Consider the following 18,478-nt stretch of genomic DNA (forward strand, 5'->3'; position numbering starts at 1 on the left):
TTTTGCAATCTACTCCTCTGACAAAGGGCTAATATCCAGAACCTACAAAGAACTCAAACAAATTTACAAGAAAAAAACAAACAACCCCATCAAAAAGTGGGCGAAGGATATGAACAGACACTTCTCAAAAGAAGACATTTATGCAGCCAACAGACACATGAAAAAATGCTCATCATCACTGGCTATCAGAGAAATGCAAATCAAAACCACAATGAGACACCATCTCACACCAGTTAGAATGGCAATCATTAAAAAGTCAGGAAACAACAGGTGCTGGAGAGGATGTGGAGAAATAGGAACACTTTTACACTGTTGGTGAGACTGTAAACTAGTTCAACCATTGTGGAAGACAGTGTGGCGATTCCTCAGGGATCTAGAACTAGAAATATCATTTGACCCCGCCATCCCATTACTGGGTATATACCCAAAGGATTATAAATCATGCTGCTATAAAGACACATGCACATGTATGTTTATTGTGGCACTATTCACAATAGCAAAGACTTGGAACCAACCCGAATGTCCATCAGTGATAGACTGGATTAAGAAAATGTGGCACATATACACCATGGAATATTATGCAGCCATAAAAAAGGATGAGTTTATGTCCTTTGTAGGGACATGGATGCAGATGGAAACCATCATTCTCAGCAAACTATCGCAAAGACAAAAAAACAAATACCGCACGTTCTCACTCATAGGTAGGAACTGAACAATGAGAACACTTGGACACAGGAAGGCGAACATCACACACCGGGGCCTGTTGTGGGGTGGGGGAAGGGGGGAGGGACAGCATTAGGAGATATACCTAATGTAAATGACATTAATGGGTGCAGCACACCAACATGGCATATATATACATATGTAACAAACCTGCCCATTGTGCACATGTACCCTAGAACTTAAAGTATAATAATAAACAAACAAAAAAATAAGTGCTGACAAGGATGTGGAGTCACTGGAATTCTCATATATTGCTGGTAGAAAGGTATATAATAAAATGGTAACAGTTAAAAAAAATGCTTTTTTTCCTGACTTAAATATTTTGATCTCTATAAAACAGGAGAAAATCGAGAACAAGCTTTATTTTACCATAAAAAGGGATGTTGGTCAAATGATCAAAAGAGCACAAAAATTCTAAGTGCTAAACTTTTATCTGATTTATGACAAAGATAAAAAAAGACAGTGCTAAATTTGCTAACTACCAAAACCTCAAATTAGAAACATATTTCTATATACTTACTTTCTAAAATTAAATGTCAACATACCCTGGTGATTACAAAATGAAAAAAATACTGCCTGTTTCACAACTCAGGTTTCAATTCCAAAATCAATGCAAAGATCAATATTATGCATTAGATAATTTAATATTTTCCCCTTTGTCATACCCATTAATTGATAATTTGAAAGATTCTAATAAAATAACACATGATTATTCAATCACTGTTTTCTATTTATTAAAAGGAAACTCTACTCTTTTTTGTATAATACACGATTTAAATTTGAAACAGAATAGCAACATACCTGTATATGATGAGGACGAAATAGGAACTGTCTATTTAAGTTGGATTTCTCTATCAAGTCAGGATCTGTAACTGTAATCTAATATCAAGAAAATATGGCTTAAATTACATAATGGATAAATTTTAATCTATTTTTCTTTTTCAGTATGACTAAAAAAGTCCTGACAAATTATTCTAAATTAGTCTGGTTGGTAAAGGTTATAATGATACAAACACTCCTAAATAGTTACCAATACTACTCTTTTATATTTTATTTAATTGTAATTAATGTTTTACATAGCACATCAAACAAAATAGCTGAGACCAATTGCAATTCCTGTTCAAAACTTTTTTCTATTATTCATAACAAAACAAAACTTTTTAGAACTATGAAATGGATTACCTGCAGAGGAGCTAGTTCTTCTTTCTCAACTGATATTTATTCTTAATCTCAACTAATTTGGGAAGAATGCTTATATATATCAATTTGAAAGGAACTCTGGCTAAAGCAGAGGTCTACAAACTCTGGTCTTGAACTGCTAACCTCCTAATTAGGCAGGCTGCCTATTTTTGTAAATAAAGTTTTATTGAAACACTGTCATACCATTTAAGAATTGTCTACTGCTGTTTTCATGATCCTAGGGGCAGAACTGGTAAGTGGTGACAGAGATCTTTGGTCTGCAAACCTGAAATATTTGCAATTTTGTCCTTTAAGAAAAAGTCTGCAGACTGTCATTCTAAAGGATGCAAGAAGAAAGCAAACTCAAGATAATCTGAAGAGTATTCAAAATGCATTTGCCACTTTAGCATTTTAAACAAAATTTGCCTAGATGTAGAATGTCTCAGACTATATTCCACATTCATTTTCTTTTAGTTGTTATTTCCCTGATATTTTTAATATTTCTGTGTAATTATGCTAGGAAGTGTCTCTTTTAATGGAAAAAAAGTCAAACAGAAAATATCTTTTAACAAAAAAGCTTAATCAATTCACTGTTCACTGATATTTAGGCTTTTTCTTTCCACTTCCTCCAATTCTGCTTTTCATTCCCCTCTATTTTTGCCTTGTGCTAGACTGACCAAGTTTTCTTGATTCCTACTGCCCCCAGCTCCCCAAACTGGAAGCTAAGTGCCTCATGTTATGTGGTTATGCTCAAAATTTTAACATGCTTATGTGACTTAAGATATAAAATTAATTAAAATTTCTATCCTCCTGAAAACCGAGACTATCTAAATCATTTAATTTGGAACTCTCCAGTCTGCTTTCCATGAGATTAGTTACACTTAAACTTTTAACTATCTCACTCTAAGGTTTTAAAAATCAATACTTACGTAAATCAAAGAATGCCGACAAATGCCTCTACATACCTTTTACACACTGTCCACACAACCTAACATCTTTCAGTAAGAACCAGTAAGTGTTTGTAATCTTTCATCATTTTATTTGTCGGCTATCTTTACTTTGCTCTCCCTCTCGAACTGAGTATGGAAATCCAGGTTAATAGTAATTTTCCCTCACACTAAGATATGCTTCCATTATCTTCTATCTATTGCTGATGAAAAGTCTATTATGCAATCTCTTTTTTTAATCTTTGCTTTTGATCTGTTTGGTACTAGTTTATCTTTCCAATTTGAAAACACTTGTCTTTCTTTAACTCTGGGAACTTTTGTCATTATCTTTGGAATATATTGCTTCTTCTCCCTTATTTGTGTCTCTGGAAATTCTACTAGACCTATGTTGGACCTTGCAAACGCATTCTCTTTCATTAAAAAAAGGATATCTTTCTGCACTACATTCTGGGTATTTATATTTATCTTTGATTTGTCCATTCTCACCTCAGTTATATTTAAATTTTAATATTAGTGATTATACAGAAATTTTTATTTGGCTTTCTGTAAAAATCTCAGCACCCTTTTTCCCATTTCTAGTCCTCTTAATCTCTGATCATTTTTAAAATTAAAGTTTGTTATATTTTCTGTAAAATATTCTATTATTGGTAGCACTTCTATTATCTATAATTCTTAGGAGACTAATTCTTTTATTTGCCATGGCTGATTCTTGCAGTGGTTCCCTTTCTAGTGAACAGTCATTTTTTAATCTGAATCATCTTTAATGAAGGCTGACTTTTTTGCATAGTCCTGAGTGTGTTATTATCATCATGATGCAGTTTTACATTTGTTTTAAAGGCTGTAAGTTTTAGTGGTCTTAAATTTGTTATATTCCTTTCTCTGCTTAAAGTTTTTACATGATATAATTTTGGACCCCTTACTCCGGTGTGGTACATGCTCTGAGTCTCAATTTCTCATTAGTGACTTCTGTTTTTACTTAAAGTTTTGGACAGACATTCGAGATAGAAACACTTGTAAGTTCCCATGGCTTTCAACTTAGGACTTTTTCTTCTCTCTTGGTTCCTGGGACCTGGGAATTTCTCTTTTCAGCTTGGTTACATTACACTTTAAAAAAACGTATACAGTAAGTCTGTGCGTTTCCAGTAGTATAGAAGCATGGCCACATTAACTTACCTTGTTTTGTCATCTGAAATCAGTAGGTTTCTTCATTACAGTTATTTTCCTGACCTTTATATACTCATGTGCATCATGAATTTCCAAGGAGTTAAAGTAGTTAGGTGATTCCTAAACTGATGTAACCAAAGACTTTTTTTCTTTTTAAAATCACCACAAGTAATAGTGGTTTGTGGAGCAGTATTTAGGAAATGTTAATATAAACATAGAATATCTGCCTGTAACTATGATAGTAATGTATGCTCTTTTGAATTAGAATAAGCTAAGTTTAATAAACTTTTACAAAAGGTGAACTATCATACAAATTTTAGCCATTTAATTAGTCTTCTGTTAGTCACCTTGATATATCTATGAAATCACCAAAGGAAGATAGTTTATCTTAAAGGGCAAACAGCACCAGTGAAATAAACTTCTGTTTAAATATATGACATGGCTTGCAATTAACTCACATTTAGAGTCTTAAGAATTTAAATTGTACACTGAGATTTATATTTTTCCCACTACTTTTAATACTCACTAATTGAAACTACATCTGAGTACTCTGCAACTTTGTAATGTTAGCTTCAGTTATCTTAAACATTTAACAATAAACACTATCTGACAGAAATAACAACATATTTTATAGTTTGCAAAGCCCTTTCACATTTGATCATCACAATAACGTTATGAGATAGGTAGTACAAATGTCAGTTTCACAGTAGTAGAGAAGGAAACTGAGAAAAGAATTAATTTGCTACAAGGGAAAGAGAAGTAATTTGCTACAAGGTAACATCAGTTTCGAAAAGTGGTCAGAAGGGCATCAGAATCTTCCAATTTTTAGTTTAATGCTCTATTTTCAAAAAATTGATACTTCAGATTTATTCAGTCAAATACAGCTGAAAAAAGGGCAACAACAGAAATATAAACTTTTAACTCTCAAGGATTGATATCTTACCATTCCTTTCTCTTTGCTTGTGCCAACACCAAGTAAAGCAAAATTTTTTAACATTTCACAGCCTATGGCTCCACACCCTACCTATGGAGGAGAAAAACGGTACATATCAGATTAAAATAATCTGACCATTTGTAAATTATTTTACTTTGAAATATTTACCAGGTTTATTTTACCACTGTGTTTCAAAGAAAAAAAAAAAGTATAAATCAAATAAGCAAAAGCATAATTTTATAATTTCTTTAAACAGAAGACATTTAAAAATTCCAAATAAAATTTAAACATTGAACTGCTTATGTAAGATAGAAATAAATGCAATATAATATTAGTACAACATTAAAAAAAAGATTCCTCCCTTTTGGACATTTCTCAAAACTCCTTTTCTGAATAAAACTATTCTAAGACTTCTATTATTATCTAAAATTGATAATACTAGATTCCATATGCATGTAAAAAGCTCAATAACAGTTGATTTTCAAAACATTATTTTAAAGATGATTAATGAGAATATGCAGTAATTTTCAGGGCTAATTATAATAATTAAAACAATAAATGGCAGGGAGTTGTTTTATGTTATTGGAGAAAATTTCCCTGCCAACGCACTAAGACAATTAAGAAATACAGAATAGGCTGGGTGAGGTGCCTCACGCCTGTAATCCCAGCACTTTGGGAAGGTGAGGAGGGCGGATCATGAGGTCAGGATTTCAAGACCAGCCTAGCCAATATGGTGAAACTCCGTCTCTATGGAAAATACAGAAAGTACCTGGGCGTGGTGGCACGCCCCTGTAGTCCCAGCTACTCGGGAGGCTGAGGCAAGAGAATCACTTGAACCAGAGGCAGAGGTTGCATTGAGCTGAGATCATGTCACTGCATTCCAGTCTGAGTGACAGAGCAAGATTTTGTCTCAAAAAAAAAAAAAAAAAGATACAGAATACACTTACATATTCTTTCATTTAGTGAGAAAAAAATAAAAAACCCACCAATTTTCAAACATATTTCTAGAAAATAATTTAATTTTTTAAATTATCATATTCATATTTTTACTTTAAATATATTAATTAGACCAGAGGATGGAAAACTTTTTCTGTAAAGGGCCAGGCAGTAAACAATTTCAGCTTTACAGGCCACATGGTCTTGGATGCAACTACTCACTTGTACTCTACACACTTATACTCAAATTTGTTTTAATGAATTAAGTTGATACACGATAGCAGTTTGAACATACTATTCCCATGATTATTCATACTTACTAAGAAGATGTTTAAATTTTGCAGTTTCTGGCACAAAGTGTCTCCAATGCAGGCTCTTAAAGCATCATATCTATCTCCCCTGAAAAAAATAACACATACCAAAAAGCAGAAATAAAAACCATTAAAATTAGTTTCACTGTCATTAATACCAATTTAATGTTGTACTTTAAAAGGAAATATTCTTTAAAAGTTTCCCCTAACCAATCTTAATTGAAAAAGAAAAGCCCCCATAAAGAAATCCATTTTTCCTTTTTCCACTTGGCTTAATAGTCTAAATACAAATGACTTAAGTGAAGGTAACTTTGGTTTATCTAGAAAAAAAATTTTCCTAAGCCAGAGATTTTTAAGAGAAGTTCTTAGAGGAATCTACGGATGGGCTTTGGAGCTGATAACCCACTTAAATCAAAGGCAGAAATTTGGGTTATGTGCATTTTAGGGAGAATAATTCTAAACTTTTCATTCTCAAAAAGATTTATGACCCAAAAAGGTGAAGAATGACTTATATAAATAAAGACTGCAGATAGCAGTTTTTTCTGTCTAACATCATTACGGTATTTTAAATGCTAACCCTTCTCATGGCATAAAATTTAAAACTTTGCATTCACTATTTATCAAGTAGTAAAGCGATATGACATTATTATGACACTTAAAATGATTACTAAGTAGAGAAAAAACAACTACAAAAGTGATTTAGGAGAAAAGACATATAAAACGAAGGTATGTTTAGACAAAACTTTTAAAATTTATTTCCCTGTTAGTAAAAGCAAGAGAAATTTCATTATTACCGTGGCAGAAATTCTTCACATTCAGGTTTGCCTAGTGATTCAACAATATCTGCTGCTTCAAGATATAACTTAAAGTAGAAGATTAAAAATACAATTATTATGTATAAAACTTAAATTACTATAAAAAGAAGCTCCTTTATAGTTATTTAATAGTCATGAAGGAAAAAATGATAAAAAAAGGCAACTCAGAGTAAAATATTTAAAAATATAATTAAAAACATGTAATATATATATCGATATTCTCTCATTAAAATAACGGTAAAAACTGAAGGAACTGTTAACAGATATAATTGGATTCATGTCACTTAGCCATCCTAAACATGATGTATCCTAATTTTAAACCAAAGGAAATTTCACCTCCAAATCTATTTTTCATAGCTACACAAAAGTTTTAGAAGCCCCCATTCAATTTTAGCTACATTTGAATGAGTAATTTGATTACTTTTTGTTTTTTGTTTTTGATTTTTTGAGACAGAGTCTTTCTGTTGCCCAGGTTGGAGTGCAGTGGCGTGATCTCTGCCTCCTGAGTTCAAGTGATTCTCCTGCCTCAGTCTACCGAGTAGCCAGGACTATAGGTGCGCGCCACCACGCCCGGCTAATTTTTTTGTATTTTTAGTAGAGATGGGGTTTCACCATGTTGGCCAGGCTGGTCTTGAACTCCTGACCTCAGGCGATCTGCCCATCTCAGCCTCCCAAAGTGCTGGGATTACAGGCATGAGCCACTGTGCCCAGCCATAATTTGATTACTTTTTGAGAAGAAAGTACCTACTCTGTATTTATTTTTCAGCTTGGATATATAATCTATAATTATACATACTATGTGTATGTGTATGTCATCTATAATTATACACACTATAGGAAAATAATCTAGGAAACCAAAATTTCAGCTTTTTAAAAATATCAAAGATAATTAAAGTTAATGAAGAACTGAGTCTTACTCTCATTTTCATTTAAGTAACTTGTGTGGCTAAATTTGAACGTGAACAACTGGTTACTTATTGTATTATAACACAGAATCTATATTAACAATTAACCCAGGCTGGAGTGCAGTAGAACAATCGCGGCTCACTACAACCTCTGGCTCCCAGGTTCAAGCGATTCTCCTGCCTCAGCCTCCCGAGTAGCTGGAACTTCAGGGGTGTGTCACCATGCCCAGCTAATTTTTTGTATTTTTATTACAGGTGGGGTTTCACAATGTTAGCCAGGATGGTCTCGATCTCCTGACCTCATGAGCTGCCCGCCTCGGTCTCTCAAAGTGCTGTGATTACAGGCATGAGCCACCGCGCCTGCCCTAATGGTTATCTTTAAACCAGATTTTTACTAACGTACTTGTATTCTATGTTAAAATAAAGAATTCAGCAGCAAAATAGCACTGTGAGTACCTATTAAAATATAAAAAAATGAGCCGGGTGCAGTGGCTCACGCCTGTAATCCCAGCACTTTGGGAGGCCGAGGCGGGCAGATCACGAGGTCAGGCGTTTGAGACCAGTCTGACAACATAGTGAAATCCCATCTCTACTAAAAACACAAAAAATTAGCCACGTGTGGTGCTGCGTGTCTGTAACCCCATTTACTTGGGAGGCTGAGGCAGGAGAATCGCGTGAACCCGGGAGGCAGAGGTTGCAGTGAGCTGAGATCGTGCGATTGCACTCCAGCCTGGGTGACGGTGCGAGACTCTGTCCCAAAAAAATAAAAATAAAAAATAAAATGATAAATGTTATATTCAAAATGTTTATGGTGTTTCAACAGAGAGAGGGCCTGGAGGCAGCATCCTTTCATACCTTGTGCCAATTATTCCTGCTGGTAAAAGACATGGGGATTTTTATTCCATCTTGTGATGTTCATACCCCATGCAACTCTAAAACCTGTACCACTCCCATGTTCTCCACTTTTGTAAGTTTACACCTAGAAAGGGAACCTGAAGGTTCATGATAGTAAAAGATTCCATGGAACAAATTCAAGAGTCCTGAGAGTCCAAGAATGCTAAGCTTATGGTACTGGAGAACAATTACCTATAAGGATAGAACATTCATTCCCTTACTGTCACAACTAAGGGAAATACATTTGAGAAGGCAACTTTGAGTTATATCTCAATAGCCCTAAAATATCATCTTGTTAATTTTCACAGAATCAAGTGTTGGAGGCATACTGCTTGCATCTCTTTCATGCATCAAAATGTATTTTAAGGTTGCTTTTCTAATATATTAATACTAAATTATAATATGTAACACATTTCATTTCATGAGTAAAGAATTCAACCTTAAAAACTCAGAACTAACCCACTGGCACAAAGGAGAAAATTTTCCTGTTACAGCTTTCAATACTTCTTGGCTGGCAACACCTCCTACTGCTGCAGCAAGTGGAGATAAAAAGCCTTGAGCAGTCCAAGAGAGCCAATGCACAATGTCAGCATTTACATCAGGCTAAAACAAAAGCCATAAAAGACAATAATATTAACAGCATTTAAACGGTATACTTAAAATTTCAATGACTAAATGTGAGAATTAGAACTTAACTTCTTAAAAAGCTATTCAATTCCCCTACTAAATAACTCTAAAAATGTCCCGATTTCATGATAACAGACCCATTTGCGTGTTACCTTAAGTAGTGTCTCCCTTTACTAGTACCTGCCCATTTTTGTTTTTGGACTCTATATCTAGGGCATCATTTATAATTAACTCGAATATCCACCATTTATAGTTTTTGTCAAAGAACAGTTCTGTGATGCCAGTCAGACATATTTACAAATAAATAGATTTTTTTAAAAGTTTGTTAATGAAAACTACTATGAAAAAACCCTGAACTATGATAAATGAAAATAAAATCTTAAAAATGATAAGCTATCAGTTTGTGTTGAAAGTTGTAAATAAAAACTGCAATGAATAATGACACAATACATTGTTAGAGATAATGTTTTCAATTACGCTTAAAAGTTACGTATCTCAAAATAGAATATTTTAAAGGAAATATTGGAAAACTGAATTTTAGATCTATTATTTTAGCACAATGTCTTACATGTGACAAAGATCTTTTCATGAGCTTATTTTCTTTCTCTTCCTATTTAAACATCAGTAATCTTAATTTTATCACTAAACTTCAAGTTTGCCTAATTAATCTTCTGAAATCCTATGTAAAAGAAGAGTTCTTGTACATTTAGGAGCGGAAAGAGAAGAGTTTTTATTACACTCTCAAAAATATTTGTGACACAAAATGGTTACTACTTACTATTCCACCCCTCCATTTCAACTTTCCATATCTCATTATTTACAACTATTGAGCACTAGCCTCAACCAAGATCAATTACAATTTAAATTCTGCAATTTTTGAATGCAGATATTGTTGGTGGTGACAATATTAAAAACAATGATGAGAATGATAACAACAGTATAAGTGGGCACTTACCATGCCAGGTTTTATATTAAGTCCTTACATAACATTCAAAATAATCCTTATAGATATAATTTCTATTATACAAGAAAACCGAAACATTGAAAAATTAAGTAACTTATTCAAGATTTTATAGCTAGTAAATGGTAAAGCCAGGATCTGGACCCAAAAAGTCCAACTTCATAGGTTTATTCTCAGCATTAGGTTATGCAACCTCCAGGATTCTTTATTTTTTAGTAAACAAACATCTAAATTTTGGGAATTTTTGGTTACCATAGGATAAAGACAGCGGCCTATACCTAAGTTTCCCTACATAATCTCCAAAACATATGCATAATCACAAGAAGAGAAATAAAATAGTGACAGGGCTTCAGTATTACTAGAAAACAGAATATTATAAATTTTTGCAAACTCCATCAGCATTCTCGCTAGATTTCACATTGCTACAATCTTGGACAGAGAGCAGAATATATGAAGAGATCACAGAAGAAGGTGAATGGCCTAACGGTAACAAAACACGTCCTAAGAAAAAGAAATTCCCACACTAAGTGCAGAAAATATTGATGAGAGGTATAAAACTGGTGGCAGATCTCAGCCGTCAAAGAAAGTCAACCTGGGAGAGAAAGATGTTAACAAAAGAGGGGAGACATTCTTTGAGAGAGAAAGCTAAAGAGAGAGATGTTAAGAATTTGGTAAAAATCAAAGAGACCTACAAAACACACCAGTACCTCTCCACCACAAAAAGGTCATCCATTAAAAGCTCCTTTTCAGTATCCTAAGAGAGTAGTACAAAAGCAGGAACCTAAAAAGCACCTAAAACCCTTACCCTGTCCAAAAAGTAAGCACAAAAATCACTCTACAATACAAAGCTAATGTAAGAAGAAAACAGAAAATCAGAATCAAAACATTTCAGCTACTGAAAATCCACACCCCTACAACTAATCAAAAGTCAGAAGATATTTAAGTGAATTATATATTCTTAACAAGCACTTGGCAACATGGGGGGAAAAAACATCACAAAAAACCTTGAATCAGGAATTTAAAAACTAAGAACAGAAATGATCCATTCTACCCTTCCAGAAAAGAAAAGAATTAAACAACATTTGACTCTGCATATCAAAATGGGCTTATGGTGTACGTGGGAAACTTTACTGAATAATCAACTCTGAGATATAACCTGGTAAAACTATTAGATGAAGATAGAGATTAAACACATAGGGCCTTAAAGCAAAAAGAACAGATTACTTCTAAGAGTATGAAAATTGGGCTGGCATCTTATTTTTCAACAGCAAAAAATAAAGCAACATACCAGTGAACAAAGTAACAGCCCAGAATTTTACATCTAGCCAAGCTTAAAACTATGAAAGCTACAGAAAAAAATATGAAACATAAAAACTCAGGGAATACCATAATTCTGAGCTCTTTTTGAGAAATAGACTAAACCTGATTTCAAGACTTAATATAAAAGCCATAATAAGCAAGACAAGATGGAGCTGGCAAAAGAACAGAAACAATGTGAAGACAGTAGAGTACAGAAATAGACCTATACATATATGGTAAAAAAAAAAACTGTTGACAAAGATGCCAAGACATTTCAATAAAGAATAGTCTTTTCCACAAATGGGCTAGAATAACTGGACATTCATATACAAAAAAATTAACTTTCATCTATACTTTGTGCAGTATATAAAGGCACACTCATAAAACTACAAAAGAGTGCACAAAATTAGTGTAAAGTCATGCACACTGATCTCTACTTTGTATGATCACATCTTTATCAATACTTTGCACCATATGCAAAAATGAACTTATAAAATTACAAAAATATAAACTGTCTAGAAGAAAACAGCGTTTTGACCCTGTGTTAAAAAAGCTCTTAAGACAAAAAAGCACGAACCACAAAAAAAGTATTCTTTTTGTGGTTTGAAAAATTGAATTTCAGAGACTATAACTCATATCCAAATATATAAAGACATAAAAACTCTCTCAACCAATAATTAAAAACTATTTTAAAAACAGGCAGAGATTTTTAAAAGACAGTTTATTAAAGAAGATATATGAATGGCAAATAATCATATTAAAAGACACTCAAATTCATGGCCAGTGACATGAAAATGAAAACCAAAATGATATATTACCACACACACATAAAAATGTTTAAAATCATATAAACAGACAACACAGAGTATAAGGAAGCTGCAGCACAACTGAAATTTTCATACACTTCTGGTGAGAATGCAAAATGGTACAGCTACTTTGCAAAAACAGTTTGGCTGTTTCTTATGAAATTCAACATGGTCTTGGTCCTCCAAGATGGCCGAATAGGAACAGCTCCAGTTTGCAGCTCCCAGCGAGATTGATGTGGAAGACGGGTGATTTCAGCATTCCAACATGAGGTACCTGGGTCATCCCACTGGAACTGGTTGGAGTAGTGGGTGCAGCCCATGAAGGGCAAGCTGAAGCACTGTGGTACATCACCTCACCTGGGAAGCACAAGCGATCAGGGGATTTCCCTTTCCTAGCCAAGGGAAGCCATCACAGACTGTACCTGGAAAAATGGTACACTTCCGCCCAAATACTCTGCTTTTCCCACCATCTTAGCAACCACCAGACCAGGAGATTCTTCCCTGTGCCTGGCTTGGCGGATCCTATTCCCACCTAGCCTTGCTCACTGCTAGCGCAGCTGTCTGAGATCCACCTGCGAGGCTGCTGCCTGGCGAGGGAACAGGTGTCCGCCATTGCTGAGGCTTGAGTAGGTAAACAAAGCAGCCGGGAAGTTTGAACTGGGTGGAGCCCACCCCAACTCAGCAAGGCCTACTGCCTCTATAGACTCAACCTCTGTGGGCAGGGCTTAGCTAAACAAAAGGCAGCAGACAACTTCTGCACTTAAATGTCCCTGTCTGATGGCACTGAACACAGCACTGGTTCTCCCAGCATGGCGTTCAAGCTCTGAGAACGGACAGACTGCCTCCTCCAGTGCGTCCCTGACCCCTATGTAGCCTGACTGGGAGACACCTCCCAGTAGGGGCGGACAAGACACCTCATACAGGTTGGTGCCCCTCTGGGACGAAGCTTCCAGAGGAAGGATCAGGAAGCAATATTTACTGTTCCTTTGTAATCCTTAGAGACCTACAAAGAGACTTAGTCTCCCACACAATAATAATGGGAGACTTTAACATCCCACTATCAATATTAGACAGATCAACGAGACAGAAGGTTAAACAAGGATATCCAGGACTTGAACTCAGCTCTGCACCAAGAGGACCTAATAGACATCTACAGAACTCTCCACCCCAAATCAACAGAGTATACATTATTCTCAGCACTACATTGCACTTATTCTAAAACTGACCACATAATTGGAAGTAAAACACTCCTCAGCAAATGTAAAAGAACAGAAATCACAACAAACTGTCTGTCAGACCACAGTGCAATCAAATTAGAACTCAGGATGAATAAACTCAAAACCACACAACTATGTGGAAACTGAACAACCTGCTCCTCAATGACTACTGCGTAAATAATGAAATGAAGGCAGAAATAAAGATTTTCTTTGAAACCAATGAGAACAAAGACACAACATACCAGAATCTCTGGGAAGCATTCAAAGCAGTGCATAGAGGAAATTTATAGCAGTAAATGCCGACAAGAGAAAGCAGGAAAGATCTAAAATTGACACCCTAACATCACAATTAAAAGAACTAGAGAAGCAACAGCAAACACATTCAAAAGCTAGCAGAAGGCAATACATAACTAAGATCAGAGGAGAACTGAGGGAGCTAGAGACACAAAAAACCCTTCAAAAAATTCATGAGTCTAGAAGCTGGTTTTTTGAAAAGATTAACAAAATTGATAGACCACTAGCAAGACTAATAAAGAAGGAAAGAGAGAAGAATGAAATAGATGCAATAAAAAAATGATAAAGGGGATATCACCACCGATCCCACAGAAATACAAACTACCACCAGAGAATACTATAAGCCCCGCTATGCAAATAAACTAGAAAATCTAGAAGAAACGGATAAATTCCTGGACACATACACCCTCCCAAGACTAAACCAGCAAAAAGTTGAATCTCTGAATAGAACAATAACAGGTTCTGAAATAGGGGCAATAATTAATAGCCTACCAACCAAAAAGAGTCCACGACCAGACGGATTCACAGCCAAATTCTACCCGAGTTACAAAGGGGAGCTGGTACCTTTCCTTCTGAAACTATTTCAATCAACAGAAAAAAAGGGACTCTTCCCTAACTCATGTTATGAAGCCAGCATCATCCTGATACCAAAGTCTGGCAGAAACACAACAACAACAAAAAAGAGAATTTTAGACCAATATCCCTGATGAACATCGATGCAAAAATCCTCAATAAAATACTGGCAAACCGAATCCAGCAGCACATCAAAAAGCTTATCGAACATGATCAAGTCGGCTTCATCCCTGGGATGCAAGGCTGATTCAATATACACAAATCAATAAACGTAATCCATCACATAAACAGAACCAATGACAAAAACCACATGATTATCTCAATAGGTACAGAAAAGGCCTTCAACAAAATTCAACAGCCTTTCATGCTAAAAACTCCCAATGACTTAGGTATTGATAGAACGTTATCTCAAAATAATAAGAGCTATTTATGACAAACCCACAGCCAGTATCATACTCAATGGGCAAAAACTGGATGCATTCCCTTGGAAAACTGGTACAAGACAAGGATGCCCTCTCTCACCACTTCTACTCAACATAGTGTTGGAAGTTCTGGCCAGAGCAATCAGGCAAGAGAAACAAATAAAGGGTATTCAATTAGGAAAAGAGGAAGTCAAATGGTCTCTGTTTGCAGATGACCTGATTGTATATTTAGAAAACCCCATTTTCTCAGCCCCAAATCTCCTTAAGCTGATAAGCAACTTCAGCAAAGTCTCAGGATACATGCAAATCAACATGCAAAATCACAAGCATTCCTACACACCAATTATAGACAAAGAGATAGCCAAATTGTGAGTGAACTTTCATTCACAATTGCTACAAAGAGAATAAAATATCTAGGAATTCAACTTACAAGGAATGTGAAGGACCTCTTCAAGAAGAAGTACAAACCACTACTCAAGGAAATGAAAGAGGACACAAACAAATGGAAGAACATTCCATGCTCATGGAAAGGAAGAATCAATGTCATTAAAATGCCCATTCTGCCCAAGCAGGTAATTTATAGATTCAATGCCATCCCCATCAAGCTACCAAGGACTTTCTTCACAGAACTGGAAAAAACTACTTTAAAGTTCATGTGGAACCAAAAAAGACCCCACATTGCCAAGACAATCCTAAGTCAAAAGAACAAAGCTGGAAGCATCACGCTACCTCACCTCAAATTATACTTCAAGGCTACAGTAACCAAAACAGCATGGTACTGGTACCAAAACATAGACCAATGGAACAGAACAGAGGCCTCAGAAAAAACACCACACATCTCCATCGATCTGATCTTTGACAAACCTGACAAAAACAAGCAATGGGGAAAGGATTCCCTGTTTAATAAATGGTGCTGGGAAAACTGGATAGCCATATGTAGAAAGCTGAAACTGGATCCCTTCCTTACACCTTATACAAAAATTAACTCAAGATGAATTAAAAAATTAAATGTAAGATCTAAAACCATAAAAACCCTAGAAGAAAACCTAGGCAATAACCATTCAGAACATAGGCATGGGCAAAGACTTCATGACTAAAATACCAAAAGCAATGGCAACAAAAGCCAAAACAGACAAATGGGACCTAATTAAACTAAAGAGCTTCTGCACAGCAAAAGAAACTATCATCAGAGTGAACAGCAACCTACAGAATGGGAGAAAATATTTGCAATCTATCCATCTGACAAAGGGCTAATATCCAGAATCTACAAAGAACTTAAAACAAATTTACAAAAAAAAAAAACAAAAAACAAACAACCCCATCAGAAAGTGGGCAAAGGATATGAATAAACACTTCTCAAAAGAAGACATTTATTCAGCCCCCAGACACATGCAAAAATGCTCATCATCACTGGTCATCAGAGAAATGCAAATCAAAACCACAATGAGATACCATCTCATCCCAGTTAGAATGGCGATCATTAAAAGGGAAACTACAGATGCTGGAGAGGATGTGTAGAAAGAGGAACGCTTTTACACTGTTGGTGGGAGTGTAAATCAGTTAAACCATTGTGGAAGAGAGTGTGGCAATTCCTCAAGGATCTAGAACTAGAAATACCATTTGACCCAGCAATGCCATTACTGGGTATATACCCAAAGGTTTATAAATCATGGTACTATAAAGACACATGCACATGTATGTTTATTGTGGCACTATTCACAATAGCAAAGACTTGGAACCAACCCAAATGTCCAACAATTATAGATTGGATTAAGAAAATGTAGCACATATACACCATGGAATACTATGCAGCTGTAAAAAAAGATGAGTTCATGTCCTTTGCAGGGACATGGATGAAGCTGGAAACCATCATTCTTAGCAAACTATCACAAGGACAGAAAACCAAACACCGCATGTTCTCACTCATAGGTGGGAATTGAACAATGAAAACACATGGACACAGGGCAGGAAACATCACAGGGGAGGGCGGCTGGGGGAGGTAAAGCATTAGGAGAAATACCTAATGTAAATGACAAGTTGATGGGTGCAGCATACCTATGTAAGAAACCTGCACGTTGTGCACATATACCCTAGAACTTAAAGTATAAAAGAAAATAAATAAAAAATAAACATACATCTATCATAAGACTCTGTAACACACTTTAGGGTAGTTATATAAGAGAAGCAAAGACATATGTCCACATCAAAATCTATATGCAAGTAGTTGTAATAACTATTCATAATTGCTCAGTACGGAAACAGCCCATATTTTCCATCAAGTGATGTAAAAACAAACTGTAGTACACAATGAAACAAAAAAACAAATACCATGTGTTCTCACTTACAAGTGGGAGCTAAATGATAAGAACACATGGATACACAGAGGGGAACACCACACACTGGGGCCTACTGGAGGGTGGGAAGAGCGGGGAAAATAACTAACAGGTACTAGGCTTAATACCTGGGTGATGAAATAATATGTATGACAAACCCCCATGATACAAATTTACCTATATAACAAACTTGCACGTGTACCCCTAAACTTAAAAGAAAAAACAAAAATGAAATGAACATGCAACAAAATGGAAAAAACTCAAGTTAATTATAATTAGTGATAGAAACCAGATTCAAAAGGCTACATATACTATATGACTCCATTTATATGACATTCTGGAAAAGAAAAAATCTATAGTGGATGCTAAGGTTTGGTTATGGGCTGGAGAGGTAATTATAAAGAGGCATGAGGGAACTTTTTTGCATTACGGAATGTTTTATATTTTAATTGTGGTGGTAGACCCATTACTGTACACTTTGAATTAATTGCATACATCTGAATTGATAGTGTACAAAATTTTTTATAACTACACACCCAAAAAGTGAAAAATTTACTTTATGTAAATTTCACATCAATAAACTTGATAAATTCCTAATCACATCCTTCTGTTTAATCACAGACTTCTACAATCTATTTCTAGCTTTTCATACATTTTATTTTCTCAAAGCACTATATATGCAACACAAGGTCTTTCACTATGGCTAGTGAGTCACTGTTTTCAGTACATTTATTATTTCTTTCTTTGTGTAATTATAGAACATATGATATTAAAGCTTTTACCACTGATGTTAAGATTCTCACTTCCTGAGATGGTTTGGCTGTGCCCCCACCCAAAATCTCATCTTGAATTGTAATCCCCATAATCACCACATGTCAACGTGGGACCAGGCAGTGGTTACTGGATAGTGGGGGTGGTTCTCCCATGCTATTCTGATGATAGTGAGTTTCACGAGATCTGACAGTTTTATAAGCGTCTGGCAGTTCCTCTGCTTGCACTCACTCTGTCCTCCCACCCTGTGAAGAAGCTGCCTGCTTCTCCTGTGCCTTCTGCCATGATGGTAAAGTTTCCTGAGGCTTCCCCAGTCATGTGGAACTGTGAGTCAATTACCTCTTTCCTATATAAATTACCCAGTTTT

At 35.4% G+C, this 18,478-nt stretch overlaps 1 protein-coding gene across 2 annotated transcripts in view; it reads right to left on the minus strand.

Moving 5' to 3' along the window:
* UBA6 (ubiquitin like modifier activating enzyme 6) overlaps positions 1–18,478 on the minus strand; it is a 119,859-nt gene that overhangs the window by 66,694 nt on the left and 34,687 nt on the right. For both annotated transcript variants that reach the window (XM_050792455.1, XM_050792454.1), the window contains exons 14-18: positions 9,268–9,411; positions 6,989–7,056; positions 6,204–6,282; positions 4,957–5,037; positions 1,525–1,602 (exon numbers count right to left, since the gene is read on the minus strand). In XM_050792455.1, coding sequence (XP_050648412.1) covers positions 1,525–1,602; positions 4,957–5,037; positions 6,204–6,282; positions 6,989–7,056; positions 9,268–9,411 — 450 coding nt within the window. The remainder of the gene's footprint in view (positions 1–1,524; positions 1,603–4,956; positions 5,038–6,203; positions 6,283–6,988; positions 7,057–9,267; positions 9,412–18,478) is intronic.

Source organism: Macaca thibetana, chromosome 5, assembly GCF_024542745.1.
Source record: "Macaca thibetana thibetana isolate TM-01 chromosome 5, ASM2454274v1, whole genome shotgun sequence".
Taxonomy (NCBI): Eukaryota; Metazoa; Chordata; class Mammalia; order Primates; family Cercopithecidae; genus Macaca; species Macaca thibetana.